The 15390-nt window shown below is 35.6% G+C and overlaps 1 protein-coding gene across 2 annotated transcripts in view; it reads left to right on the top strand.

The window, feature by feature from the left end:
- Prkaa2 (protein kinase, AMP-activated, alpha 2 catalytic subunit) overlaps positions 1-15390 on the top strand; it is a 65590-nt gene that overhangs the window by 35613 nt on the left and 14587 nt on the right. For both annotated transcript variants that reach the window (XM_005398501.2, XM_013521596.1), the window contains exons 3-6: positions 5832-5925; positions 6496-6640; positions 8857-8944; positions 11325-11549. In XM_005398501.2, coding sequence (XP_005398558.1) covers positions 5832-5925; positions 6496-6640; positions 8857-8944; positions 11325-11549 — 552 coding nt within the window. The remainder of the gene's footprint in view (positions 1-5831; positions 5926-6495; positions 6641-8856; positions 8945-11324; positions 11550-15390) is intronic.

The following is a 15390-nucleotide window of genomic DNA, read 5'->3' as shown; positions in this document are numbered from 1 at the left end:
AGCAATCACAGACTGCCCATGCCTTCGACCCCCTAGGGGGTCCGAGCAAAAATAAAGCAGGGACTTGAACTGCTGGACAAGCAGCTCTTGGAACACTTGCTAACTTGGCGCAGGGCACGCACAGGGCGCATGCAGGGAGAGGCCACGTGCACTGCCCCCAGCTAAAGAAGTCCCTGGAGCTTGTGAGTGAGGACCTCATGTCTGCCATGGGTACAGCGAGGGCAGAGACTCAGTCTGTAATGGCGGTGGGGTCCTGGGTCACCCGCTGTGCCCTTAGGAAGTAGATGGGAAATACCTGGCTGTCTCCGCGAGTTTCACCTGGGAACAGTGACAGTGTGAGTAAAGCATGGACTCGAACCACGAGACCAGCAGCTCTTGGAGTACTCACTCACTTGGTGCAGGGTGTGTGCAGGGAGGGGCTACATGCACCTCTCCCCCGCCCCAGCCAGAGAAGTCCCTGGGGCTTCTGAGTGAGGACCTCCTGTCTGCTGCGGATGCCCGGAGGGCAGAGACTCAGTCTGTAATGGCGGCGGGATCCTGTGTAGCCCACTCTGCCCTCAGGAAGTAGATGGGAAATACCTGGCTCTCTCCACGAGTTTCAGCTGGGAACCATGGCAGTGTGAGTAAAACACAGACTCGAACTGCAGGACCAGCAGCTCTTGGAGCACTCACTCAGCGCAGGGCGCGCAAAGGTGATAGGTGTATTGTTGATGTCTTTGGTTTCCTGAAAGGAACAGTCAATGCTTAAATTTTTTTTTTTTCTTGACCAATTTTGCATGCTTGTATCTGGTAATCAGAATGACTGCTCTGTAAATAACAATATGCAGTATAAGAAGCACTGTTGCATTCCTACCATCTGGTATGGTGAAACTGCATCATTTCCAGTGGGGTTTTTTTATTACTTGTTACTATCTTTGATTGTTTGATCAATGTTACATTCTTACATCTGTGGGCTGAGCAACTTCGTTGAAGATAACAGTGCATAATGTAGCAACTGTTGTTAATTCCTGTCCTTTTGTTTTGAGGTCATGTATCGTTTTTGTTGTTTTTGTGTTGTTTTGATTTTGTCTTCATTGTTGTTGTTTTGTTAGTTTTTTACCTTTAAAATAAAATAAATAAAATAGTAGTTGACCAAACAAAAATCCTTCATGGATCAGTGAAGAGTAGTGTGAGGAGCCAAAAATGATGATCACAGTGTTTCTATGTAACTGAGTGTTAGTTAAATAGAAATCTTCTATATGCATGGCTATATAAGTAATATTTAAAATCTCACTTGATATGACCACCAAAAAAGATGTACTTAAGCACGTTGGCTAACTTTAGAAGGATTTTTCCCCTGAGTTTTATATGCTATTTTTTGTAGATGTTGCCTAAATGTGCAAATAAATGTTGCCTACAAGTGCAAACCTCTTTGCTAAAAGGGGTTTGTCTGGATAGTTAATTTTATTTTTGCTTAATTAAGAATGTTTCTAAAGATTTTAAAAACCATGTTAGTTGACTTTTATATTAAAATAATGCTGATATGTACTTTTGCAAATGATTTATTATTGGTAGAATTTTTTATAATGTCGTAATTACTATTTTACAGGGCAAGCTTAGAGCATAGTCACAGGATTTGCCTTTTATACCAAGCTCCTCATATGATGCTGTTTAGTTAGGATTCCTCTCTTCTAGAAGTTGTTTCTCTTTATCTCTACCCTGTCCTGGTTAACTGAAATTTTATTGAAGTTTTGCTGTAATTTTTCAGTTTCTTTCTGGTTTTAGCTCCTAGTATACATTATTTAGCTCACATTACTTAAAAGTACTAATCTTTACATTTACTTAATAGATATGTTATTATAAGCACTTTGCTAGGTATATATCCATTATGCAAATTATCATAATACTAAAATAACATATACATAGTTATAAATTAAGATAAGTGCTCTAACACTTAGGTAAAGCACAGAAAGGCACCTGACCTGGATGTAGGAAGTGGCCTTTAAGCTGAGATTTAAAGGAGGCTTAATAACCAGTTGGCAAGTAGGGGACACAGGTCAGTGGGCAGACTCTTTACAAAGGAGCTGTAGCAGAAGGAAGTGCAGTGTGACCAATAACAATAGAAATTACTAGGACTGCAGTGGTGCTCATCACTGGAAAATAGCAGAGGTAGCAGGAGCCTGATTTATTCAGGAGCCTAACAGAGGTGGGAAACACTGGAAGATTTTACATAGAGAGACTATCCAGGAGGAGATTTGTGTCTGAACAGGATCCTTTATTTATTGTTTTTTATTAACTTTTTTTTTTTCTTTACTTTTTCTTTCTCTCACTCTTCCCCTGCTCTCTCCTTCTCTTTCTCTATCTCCGTCCCTCTCTTCCTCCTTTCTCTCCTTTTCTTTTCCTTTTTCCTGTTTTGAGACAGAGTTTCACTATGTAGTTCAAGCTGGCCTTAAACTCACTTTATAGTTCAGGCTGGCCTCTAACTGATGGTGATCTTCCTACATCAGCTTCCTTAGCTTTTTTCTTTTTTTGATTTAGGGTCTCATTATACAGTTCAGGGTGGCCTTGCAGTTTGTAGCCCAGGCTGGCCTCAAACTCACAGCAGTCCTCCTGCCTCAGCCTTCTGAGTGCTAGGATTATGGGCATGCACCACATGCCTGGTTAAGGATCTTTTATTAATGGCTGTTTTTCTGGTTAGACTGTGAGCCTGTAAAGGGCCAACTGTTGATCTCAACAAGCACAGTGCAAATAGGCATTCAGTAAATACTAAGCTTCAACTGTTCCTACTGAGTGGCCCACAGTGAGTGCTGTCATGTTAGCTACAGTGTTTGCTGTGCTCTGTTGACCATGGGTATGGGACAGCTGCTGCTGTGGAATTAGACATTTCATAAAATCATTCAGCCTACAGTATTTGTTGGAGGTCTGTGACAGAATTAGAAGAATCAGCAGCTAAGTTTACTGTTAGAGTTTTATCACTTCTTTTTCCTTGTGCCCCATCTAGAATGTACAATGCACAAAGTAATTATTAGTAAGTCAGATCTGATAAATGAGGTGGTAAGAACTGATGCTCCTGTTGTGTTCATTTGATTGATTGGCTTGGGGCCTGTAAAGATAATCTTTATCAGACTGTTTCTTTTAGAGGTCTCTTGTTTTTTGTAATTTTTATCTTATTAGTACATATTTGCAGTTCATGCAGTTGGCAGTCATCTCAGGGAGTAGTTACATGTACATATTACAGCTTTTTTTTTTTTTTTTTTTTTAATTTCCCTTCCTTCTTCCAGAGTTCTTAAGTAAAGTTATCCTTCTACAGTTCATTTGAAATAGTCTCATCTTTATTCTTGTGTTACTGTATATTCATTTATTTTACATAAATTGGATGCCTTGGCATTTGGGCCAGTTGGTTTCTTTCCAAAGACTAAAGATTACTATTAGGAGTATTTTTTAGATAATCTGAAATATTATTATCATTTATGATAATTTTTAATACATGCAGTAGCTTTGATATTTTACTTTTCCAAGTGTTTAATTTGTACATGATATGTCCTCCTTTTTTGTTTGTTTTGTTTTTGGTTTTGTTTTTTTCTTTTCCTTGGTACTGAGGATTTGAGCCTCCAGGCCTTTACATTGAGCTAAATCTCCAGTGATGTGTCCTCTATATAGAGAGCACGTAATCATGTCAGCAACTTGCTGGCTACTCTCCCCCCTTTCCTCTCCTCTTTGCGTGTTAACAACCAGACTCCCACTAGCACATACTTGCTTATGTGTGCATTACTGGCTTTTAACTCATCCTGAGTCAAGGTACTTCTTGGAGAGAGGTGTCAGCTCCAACTTGTGCCTTTTCCTCAGTGCCTGAAACTGCACATGCAGAAACTACACAGCTATACTTAGTGGCAAGAATAACTCTGTATAAATTAGCTATTGGTTGTAATCAACTAGGCTGTAGACGATCTTTTATAAACAATGTATTTTAAAAACTAGAAGAGTTGTTCCTTTGCATAAGTGTTAAAACAATATTATATGTTACTAATTTTCATTGTCAAAACCTGGTTTGGTAAAATCATGTATATAGGAGGAAGTTATTTCTTGTTTTGTCAAATAAAGTTAAAGTTCTTTATTACCATTGTTTTTCATTCATTCGTTCATTCCTTCATTCATTCATGTTGTTGCACTGGAGGTTGAACTGCCTTTGTACTCAGATGCATCCACACACCTTTTTGTTTTGAGAATGAGTCTTGCTAAGTTGACCAGCCTGGGTTTGAACTTTTATCCTCCTGCCTCAGCCTCCCAGAGCACTGAGAATATAGATATGTTCTGTATACTTTTTATTGGGCTCAATTTTTAGTAACTAGAAATGTATACCCTGTCATGTGCATTATTTAATTTTTGATTATATACACTTTGCACAAAAGTAATGAGCCCATGTATTTGTCATCCAACTTCAGCATTAGTCCGTGTTTTGTTTTATCTGTTTTCCCCCATTTTCTCCCCATCAGATCATTTTGAAGTAAGTCCAAACATTGTGTTTTTAATCTCTGATCTGTTTAACACTTTCCTGCTGGCTTGAACCACAGGTGGTACGTTCCTGACTGTCCCATCAGCAGCTTGTGCCACTGGTGGTACAAACAGAGCTAATCCCTTTTATCAGTATTTTTACTAATAAAATTAATTTTTAAAAAATCTATTAATGGACTGACTAGTTAGTTGCTTGAATTTGAGTAATTACTTCCTAACTATAAATATTAATAGTATTCATCCCGATTAAAATTATTACAATATTCAACAAATTTGTCTTGTTAAATGTATTTATATGTGTGAATGGTTTATCAGTAACTAATTCTGTAAATTTTAACGTGGAAATTGTGCAGGTACTCCATTGCTAGTGTATGTGATGTGCTTACAACTGCTATACCACAAATTACCTGTACTACAATCTTTTTTATACCATTTTAATGTCTGATGGGACCGTCATGGACTTACCACTCGTGGTTCAAGCCAGCAGGGAACGATCAAATTCAAAGCAGAGTTGCCTGGCAATGAGCCATACAAATTGTGGTCCCATTATGAATGTGTTACATTGATGTTTAAATAACATTAAACATAATATCACTATCCTATCTAAAAAGTTATAGTAATTAACCATCTTATCAGCCATCTAGTTAGTTTTCACACTTTGTTCTTTCATAAATTACTTTTAAAGTTGGTTTGACCCAGAATCAAACAAGTCTATAAACTGTTCAGTATGTCTCTTGGATTGTTTGGGGCAGGGAATTGAGACAGCACTTGCTGTGTAGTTCAGGCTGGCCTTGAACTCACTATATAGCCCAGGCTGGGTCCAGACTTGTGGTAATTCTCTAGCCTGAGTTTCCTAAGTGCTGGGATTAGAGGCATGTGCCACCACACTCAGCTTGGATTGCTTTTAATTTATAGCATCGCTTTTCCCTCTTTTCTTGGATTTTGTTTGTTGAAGAAAGGGTCATTTGGATTTTGATGATTGTGTGTTTTTCTCTGCTGTCTATTATCTGTCCATGAATATTGCTTATTTATGTTTAAATAGACGATACCTCATATCTATTGACTGCAAGTACATTTTTATTAAAATGGAAAATTAATGCTTAATCTGTTGTTGAAGAATGAAGGATTTCGAAGATTACATAAATCCGATAGGCAGGCACTGAAGGATAGTGTGTGAACCTCATGAGTTAGAATACTTTTGTATCATTTTAGTAATGTAAAAGTTGCTGCCATCTTAAAGTATTGTAAAACACTAGAATATACAGTTGTAACAAGAATGGGTACACTAGTTTGATTATGATGGAAGTAACATTAACTTTTTTTTTCTTTTAACAAAAAAGATACCAGGTAATCAGCACTCCAACAGACTTTTTTATGGTAATGGAATATGTGTCTGGAGGTGAATTATTTGACTACATCTGTAAACATGGACGGGTGAGTAATGTATTATTTAGTACATAAGTGTGTAAGCTAAAAAAGAGGCAAATACTAGGAAATGGCGAGCCGCAAAGATACCTTCAAATTTGAGTTGCTTCTATAATAATGCCCAACTAAGTGTACAGAATATTATATAAATTTTCTTTCTTAAAAAGTATTGTCCTCAACCAAAATCAAAATTCTGATTTTGTGAAACATATTCCACTTAATTTCTAGATGAGTCTTATGTGCTTAAGTCTGTAAATTATGCTGACACAGTTATTTTCTTAGGACTTTAATATAAGTTCTGATTTAGTTTGTCTTACTGATAGTTCCCTAAAACATTGTGCACATTTAATGACATTAATTGAAAGCTAATATTAATTTATTTATCACATTCCCTTGTGACAAAACAAAACCTGTCAAATGACACAAACCTTAGACAAGGTTTTGGTTGGTTTGTTTTCTCTGATTTGTTGAGAATTCTAATTAGCCTACTTAGTTATATTTAGACTGATTATAAAACTAAAACTCTTGTTAAGTAGATCTCCTAGATAGTCCTAATACAGTTTGTTTTTTTCCTGATAGGTTGAAGAGATGGAAGCCAGGCGGCTCTTCCAGCAAATTCTGTCTGCTGTGGATTATTGTCATAGACATATGGTTGTTCATCGTGACCTAAAACCAGAGAATGTGCTATTGGATGCACAGATGAATGCCAAGATAGCGGATTTCGGTATGTAACTCTGGGGTTATTCAGAGATGTATAGCTACCTTTTAAAGTGTGCCAGTAACAATTCTTACAGAACTAAAAACTTTCAATGTTAATGTTGTAAATCTTGTACTGTGGAAAGGAATTAGTTGCAATCTCTGTACCAGCTTGGTGTTTTCCTTTAAATACACTTTTAAAGTGCAGATATTTCTAGAAAACTAGTTAGAGGGCTTGGACTGATATCTAGAACATATAAAGAACTCAAAAAAATTAGACCCTCCCCCTCAAAGTAAAAGACCCAATCAAAAAATGGGCAATTGAAATGAATAGAAGAATTCTCAGAAGAAATACAGATGCCCAATAAATACATGAAATAATGTTCACCGTCTCGGGCATTAAAATGCAAATTAAATCTACATTGAAATTTTGTCTTATTCCAGAAAGAATAACTGTCATCAAGAAGCAAATAATAATAAATACCCAAGAAGCTGAGGGGAAAAAGGAATCCTTCTACATTTTTGGCAAGAATGTAAACTAGTATAGCCATTATGGAAATTAGTATTGAAATTCATACTAGGAATTCCATTTCACCCAACTGACCCCTTTCTAGATATCTTTGGGAAAGATATCACAGTGATCCATGCACATTCATGTTTATAGCAGCATAAGTCATAATAGCTAAATTTTGGAAGCAGCCTATATGTCCATCAACAGATGAATGAAGAAAATGTGTTATTTATACACAATGGAGTACTACTCCGCCATAAAGAAAGGTAGTCTTTGGTCATTTGTAGGAAGATAGGTGTATTTTGATACCATAATGTTAAGTGAAATAAATCAGACACACAAACTTAAATATCACATTGTTTCTCTTAGATATGAAACACAAAGCATTAATAAAGAACAAAATAAAAGATAATAAGAAACAGGATTATAGATTTTTTTTTTGGAAAAGGAAAGCTGTAAAGAAATGGAGGGAGTTGAGGGAGGGGGCATGAAAAAAGAATTAAGATGTGTTATGCATGTGTACCAGTTCCTACAAGGAATATGATCATTATGATCTGAAACATGTGCTAATAAAAAACAACTCAAAACAAAACAAAACAAAACCATAAAGCCATTCAACCTGCATTTCTTCTGAGGAAATGATACTTAATGATACTTTTCTTGTCTGTGTTCCTTTTTTTTTTTTTTGCCAAAGGTCAGTACAAGGGTTAGTGGGTTGGGGAGGAGTCCCAAAGTCCTTTGAAAGTGTGAAGGTACATCATTTTCCCTATGAATGCACATAAACAGCTACTTGAAAATTTGCATGCATCTTTGAAAAAAGTTTTTAGTCCTGTGATTGGTGGAGAGGTCCATGATCTTAGTGTAATGTCTAACAACTTAATGAGAGAATGACTATTCTCACATACAGACAAGGTAAAATCTGGTTGTTATGCTCCAAGGACTTCTTGTTGTAAACATACCCATGTTTCTGAGAAAAAGATTAGAATGTGAGATCTTAAGGAAAAAGGTGTGAGGGTACAGAGTTCAGCCTTGCTGACTTAAATCTTTTTCTGTAGTTTTTCTTTAGACTAGGAAAACAAGTTTCACTATTTCTCTTTCTTTAGTGAAACTCTTTTAGGACTGTAGTTCAACTAGATTTTTGGATCAGTAGATTTTTTCTGTTAAAGCTTTCCAAATTAAAAACCTCAGAAAAATAACCTGCCTATCAACTGGAGCTTTTGAATTACTGATTTTTCAGAAAATTTATTTGTTTATTTATTGATTGATTGTTTTTTTCAGAGTGGGTCTTGCTCTGCAGTTCAGGCTGGCCTTGAACTCACTACTCACTATGTAGCCCAGGTTGGCCTTGAACTCATGGTAGTCCTTCTGCCTCAGCTTCCTGAGTGCTGGGATTAGAAGCATGCATCACCACACTCGACTACAAAGGCTTTTAAAAGCACAGTAGTAACTATTTTATTGTTTCAGTTAATGATTTCATTTTTGGAAAAGTTAAAATAATTTAGAACAACCTCATTTGTAATGTAAGCAGTTTGTTTAGAAAAATAATTTAATTTCGGTCGTGTCCATGATGTTCTTTAGCTTTTTTATAATCATGTAAGCACTGTGAAATGATCTGTTTGAAATCTAACAAGTGCTTTTCACTGCCTTAAAAAGTACAATGTATGGAGTGTTAAACACTTGAAAGTTTATATCTAGAATATCTAGCAGTAAGTAAACATTGCTTTTATTTTCAGGACTATCTAATATGATGTCAGATGGCGAGTTTCTACGAACTAGTTGTGGATCTCCAAATTACGCAGCACCTGAAGTCATCTCAGGCAGGTAATAAATTAGACAAAGCTTTTTGTAGTCTTGCAACATTTAATTATAGTATGTTTTTGGAAATGAAGATTTTTAATGCAGGAACAAATTGTTCACTTATTTTTCAGTTGTTGGAGGGAAAATGGTTATACTAAATGCCTTTTTAATTAAAAATTTTTCATTAAAAATGTAACTGAGCTGGGTGTGCTGGCACATACCTATCATCTAGTTCCTTGGGGGCTGAGGTGGAAAGGTTGCAAGTTTGAAGGTGGCCTGAGCTTAATTGAACCCTGACTCGAGAAAGTAAAAAGGGCTTGGAATGTAGTTCAGTGGGAAAGGCCTTGCCTAGCACGCTTGAGGCCAGGGCTTGAATCTGGAATACTAAAAAAGAAAAAAAGGAAAACAGATCTTGATGTAATAGGTCTTTCATTTTAGAAAAGGACAGATAAGAGAGTAAGCACTTGCTAATTTTAAGCTAATGTCATTATTTATCAGGCATAGTACTTTAGTAACTACTTTTTTGTTTGTGGTATTGGGGTTGAACCCAGGGTCTTCACACTGAGCTACTGTGTATCCCAAAACCTTTTCATTTTTTATTTTGAAACATCATCTTGCTAAATCAGAAAGGGTTTGAACTTTTAGTCCTCCTGCCTCGTCTTTCGGAGTGGGGAGATTATAGGAATACACTAGCACAGCTTACTATTTCGCATATTTTATGAAGTCAGTGGAATATTGTTTTATATTTTGTCTTTGGAAGCATGAAATTTTGCAGCACAATATTGTTGTTTCATGAAATTAAACTATACAAGTGGAGACTATTCATGTAATTCATTGACTGGTATAATATAATAACATTTATGCAGAGTGCAGTGGTAAAGTCAAGTCTTCCTGCAGTGGCCAATGTCTGATTTAAAAAGTCAACAATTCTCTGAAAATATTGAAAAGTAGCAGATACAGGAAAGCATTGCAGGTAGCAGATCTAGGCATGTTTTAATCCGTTTAGGATACTGTAACAGTATCAAAGAGTGGCTTTTAAACAAAGGAAATTTATTTCTTACCATTTTAGAGGGTGGAAAATAAAAAAAAAAAGGTGCTGGCACATTTGGTGTCTGGTAGGGATCTGTTCCTCATAGTCTGCTGTCTGGTCACTGTAACCTTCTGTGGTGGAAGGGAAGTGATCTCTCTGCATGGTCTCTTTTATAAGGGCACTAATCCCATCATGAGAGTTTCACCCTGTGACCTAATCCACCCCCAGAGTCTCCACCTCACTTTGGGAGTGAAGATTTTATTTTATTTTATTTTATTATTATTTTTTTTAAATTTTATTTTAAGGATAAAAGGAGGGAAACATTAACAGACATACAACATTTTACAACATATCACAAGCACAATATAGACAATACAGAGTTACAAACAAAGTGGTAGGGAATTAACAATGGTGGTTGTATTACATATTGATATCTTCAAAGTGGCTTCTCATGAAAACAGATATAGACATGCAATACTGGTCAACCAAAGACTCATTGACAGTTTCTTTCAGCATAGAAACAGCAGATAGAAGAACAACCATGTTATCTATCCTGTATATATATACATACAAAATTTGGGAGTGAAGATTTTAGCATATGAATTTTCAGGGCACATGAACATGCAGTCCACTGCAAGGAGTTTGGGTAATATAGCAAATGATATAAATGAGGAACAGCAATTTTTGAGAAGTATTTTCTGTCTTTTATACTGGAGATGTATAAATGTATTTTATCACCTCAGACCCAGGTTTGAGTTTGGTAATATGTTATCAGGAATTTTAATGCTTTAGAAAGATGAGAGAAAAAACAGGTGACAACTCTAGATATAGGTTACCTAGAGTAAAGCTAATCTTAGTTCTGTGAGCTAACAAGTGATTAGAATAAAAGCAGTAGGTACAAACTCTGTCTCCAGAGTACTAGTTGGGTACATTAATATGTCAAATATTGTTTAAAACAAATATGCCAGGGATAAAAATTCTGTTATGTGCATTTTCTTTCTTGTAATAGTTCTGTGGGGGAAGAATGAGCCTGTACACTACACTATTGGTTTTTAAAGTTTGTGATTATCTACTTTGATGTTTCCTTCAAAAAATCAACCATAGAAAGTTTTTAGTTAGTAAATTACAATTAAGTGTGTTGGTGACAAATATGTATCACATTTTTTTGGCAAACTTCCATGGTAACTGATTAGACCAATTATTCCTTATGGAGAATAACCCTTAAGTATTAGGAGTGGCTATGGGCTGTATTTTAAAAACATTGAAAATCAAAATATACAGAGTCTGTAACAACATTTGTATGTAGAAGCGGGCGGGGTAAAGAAAGATGAGGAAAAAGTGGTACTTGCTTTTCAGGTTTGTTATCCTTTTTAGGTTATATGCAGGCCCTGAAGTTGATATCTGGAGCTGTGGTGTCATCTTGTATGCTCTTCTTTGTGGCACCCTCCCATTTGATGATGAGCATGTTCCTACATTGTTTAAGAAGATCCGCGGGGGTGTGTTTTATATCCCAGAATATCTCAATCGCTCTGTTGCCACTCTCCTGATGCATATGCTGCAGGTTGACCCTCTGAAACGAGCAACTATTAAAGACATAAGGTGATTCTTCTTGCTTTGACTTTGCATATTTGCTTAGAGTAATAATAGTGACATTAGTTGAACGCTTGCTTTATGCTAGGCTTTATAACAATTTTATAAGCATTTTACTGGCCCTATTGCACAAACATCGTGTTACTTATCTTCAAAATACTTGCCAGTGCTGCTGAAACTTTTTAGTTTAAGTAGTAAAGCATACAAGACTCTTCAGAAGGCTCCACTCATTTCCTGTCTTCACCACAGCCCTTGTACCACTGCTTCAGTCACATTGAACTTGTCCTTATTCCTCATAGGAGGAATAACATAGATATTAACATAACACAGATTTACCTTTGTGTCCTTGTTTGTATTAGTGTCTGTCTATGCCTTTTCTGACCTGATAGTCTTCCATTTATCCTTTAAAGTTCTCCACACATGCCACCTTCCTTGTGAAATCTCTCTGATTCCAAGGCAAGCCTAGGAGCTGCTCCTGCCATATCAGCATTTTGTTTATGCTTTATTCTTTCATTCTTATACTGCACCTAGTTATTTCTCATTGTATCTCCTGAATTATGACTATGTCAGGGTAGAGTGTCTTACTCATCTTTCTTTGTACAGCATTACGAGACCTGGGAATAGTGTATACTCAGAAAGTATCTGAAGAAATCTCAAATGAAAAAACAGGGAGAGATTTGTGCATGAATAAAGCCTAAAGTTTTGCTACGTTTTTGACTCCAGTAGCCAGTAGTGGATTTGCTGTGAAGGATATCTTGTCAAGTGAGAAATTATCAGGAATGTGGTTGGTCCTACTCTGCCTGTTATAGTATACACAGAGGGATAATTCAGTGCTTTCTCTCCTTACTGTTTATGGTTTTAGAGAGGTTTTGTTCTTACCTTTCATCCATGTTTGTTTACAAACACATTTTTTGACATCTTTACAGAGCCCTTCCCCTTTTCTTCCTGATCCAGAATGACTACTTTGAGAGCTTGTGACCCTTGGAATATTTAATGGGTGGCTTAGGTAGTAGTTTATATAACTACTGCAGATCTCTTTTGCAAACGAGAACTGATAATTCCTTTTGCATTTATGTATAATTTTCTTTCCCTTGCATTTCTTCAGTATTCCAGGCCTCATGCGTGCATAGAAATGTGAAAGTGTACAGTAGCCACTAGATGTAGTTATAAAAATGAACTTAGCAGGAGAAAAGTACCCCTTTGCATTCACAGTTCTTTAGAATAATTTTCTTAATTGAGCTTTTCTCAGAAAGAAAATTAGGCATGCGCTAATTTCTAGTTATACTTCTTGTGTAAGCATATAAGAATAGTAAAAGCATTGATTCTATTCATATACTTAAAGGCTTTAGGAAGAAAAAAAAATACAGTAATACTAAGATGAGTTAATTTATCCATAAGTAGGTGGTATGAAATAATGTCATTCATTTTGGTACTTAATGGAACTTTTTTGTAGTTTCCATCATTTTTAATTTAGCTATATTCAGTTTTTTAATGTTTGAAAGTTCTTGATTTGATAAAATAGGATTCAACAGGCAAGAATTACAAATTACTGAAAAATTCCTATATACCAACCATTTTGCTATACAGACCTATTTTATTATTGACTTTTACTAGGTACCAGTTATTATTCTTATCTCACAAACCATGAAACTGATGCTTAGGTTTGGTCATGATTCATTTATGTATATCTTTGTCTCTATTACAGTTCCTTTAAATTAAGGACCAAGTATTCATATCAAAATGCATAATATCTGGCATATACTATATGTTGAACCAGTGTTTGTTCAAAGTTACACAGCTAATAAAGGACAGAACTGGGGTTCAACTCAAGAGTTTGTCTGAACTTTAGCAACCTGTATTAGTTGCACAATGCCAGATTATGATGCCAGTTCCATGACATTTATTCTTGCTTTAGTTTTATCATAATACTTTGTATATCTCTTACACTATAACAGTATTGTCACAATTACTTTTCAGTACTGTCACGATTACTTTTGTACAAGTTGAGTATCCTTATCTGAATGGTGAGGATCAGTAGTGTTTCAGATTTCAGATTTTTTAGGATTTTGGGATATTTGTGTAAATGTTACCAGTTAACCATCCTTTATCCAAAAACTCAAAATCTGAAGTGCTCCAGAATCTGAAACTTTCTGAACCATGAAAACTTCAAAAAGTTTCAGATTTTGGAACATTTCACATTTTCAGATTAGGGATGTGCAATCTGTATATACATTATTTATCTTACAAGAAATTGAAGGTTAAAAATATACCTCCATATTTCTTTATTCATTTAATCACTTTTGCTCTTATTCATTTAATGTTTATTGAACAACTGCTGGAAATACAATGGTAAACAAGACACATGTTGTGTTCATGCAATGCAGATCATTATATTCTCCTAGGTGTTTGTTTGCTTTTGAGGCAGTGTCTTCTTACGTAGTTCAGGCTGGCTTTGAACTCACTGTATAATCCAGGCTGGCCTCAAACTCCTGGCAGTCCTCCTGCGCCACAACCTCTGAGGTGCTGAGATCACAGGCCTGTACCACCATGCTGATGCTCCCAGGCTTTTAAAGCCTAGTAATAGTATTAATGCTATTGTGGTTAAAAGTGATAGGTTTAACTGTCTAAATAGGAATACTGATGTTTCTTTATAGTAGCAGTGGACTTATTAACATCTTTTGGGAAGAAAATCAACTGTGGGATATTGTCATTTATATGGTTGTAAAACAGTTGAATATCATAAACTGCAAATATTTAACTTAATGATTGAGATTTGTAGAATGATATCGAACATGTTAGCTGTAATTATTTTATAAGTGAATGTATGAAAACCTTTGGCTGCACGTAAAAAAATTTGGGTATATTTTAAGGTTTTAAAGTTTGATTATCTATATAATTGGTTTAATTTTACATCATATATCAAAGTCAGGTGTCAGATAGTAATGATAGAGTTTCTGGGATCTGTGTAGTAACCATAATACAGTAAATTGATTTTGCCTCATAAACATGCTAGTTACTGCTCACCTTGGTAGAGTTAATTCAGAAGTTGAGTAACAGCCACAAGTAGCCTTTTTAAATTGACAGTTACTTGTTGCAAAGAATGTTATCATTTGACCAAATGAATGTATTAGAAATAAAAACTTAAGATTTTCTTTTTTATTTTGTTTTAATTCATATTTTGTAAATTTATCTTTAAATTATGGGATTTAGTGGTTTAGTTATTATATCACAGAATTGTACATTGTTGCCACTTTCTACCTCTAGAACTTTTTACCCTTCGAAGAAGCACTGTCACTCTTCATTTTTGCCTCCTCCCAGCCTCTAAATGGATTCATACAGTGAGAGGCTTTGTGTGTGTGGCTTTTTCTTTTAGCGTATTTCCATAGTGTTGCATGCGTCAGTACGTCATTCCCTTTTTTCTTGAAAAATATTACATTGTATAAATACACTACTTTCATTAGCATTTGTTTCTGTCTTGGTTTTTGTGAGTAATATTGCCATAAATATGCACATACATATTTGTGTGTATATACATAGAGTCTATAACTATTGTATTACATTGTTGAGGCTTCTATTTTTTAGTGATTTTCCTTAAAATCTGATTTCTTTGTCATGTGTGGCTACTAAAGGCTTTCCTTTTTTAGCTAAATGGCCAACTAGTAGGTAGAGATTTCTTAAAATGGCATGATCTGAGCCAGGTGTGGTGGCATATACCTATAGCTCCAGCTACTTGGGAGTCTGAAGCAGGAGAATCACTTGAGCCTATGAATTTGAGACCAACCTTGGTAATATAGTGAGCAAACTGGGCCACCTAGTGAGACCTCATCTCAAAGGAAAAATAAAAAACTAT

This window comes from Chinchilla lanigera, unplaced genomic scaffold (genome assembly GCF_000276665.1).
Source record: "Chinchilla lanigera isolate Chin_1 unplaced genomic scaffold, ChiLan1.0 scaffold00063, whole genome shotgun sequence".
Classification (NCBI taxonomy): Eukaryota; Metazoa; Chordata; class Mammalia; order Rodentia; family Chinchillidae; genus Chinchilla; species Chinchilla lanigera.
The sequence above is the reverse complement of the archived record's forward strand: the minus strand, read 5'-3'. Positions and strand labels throughout refer to the sequence as shown.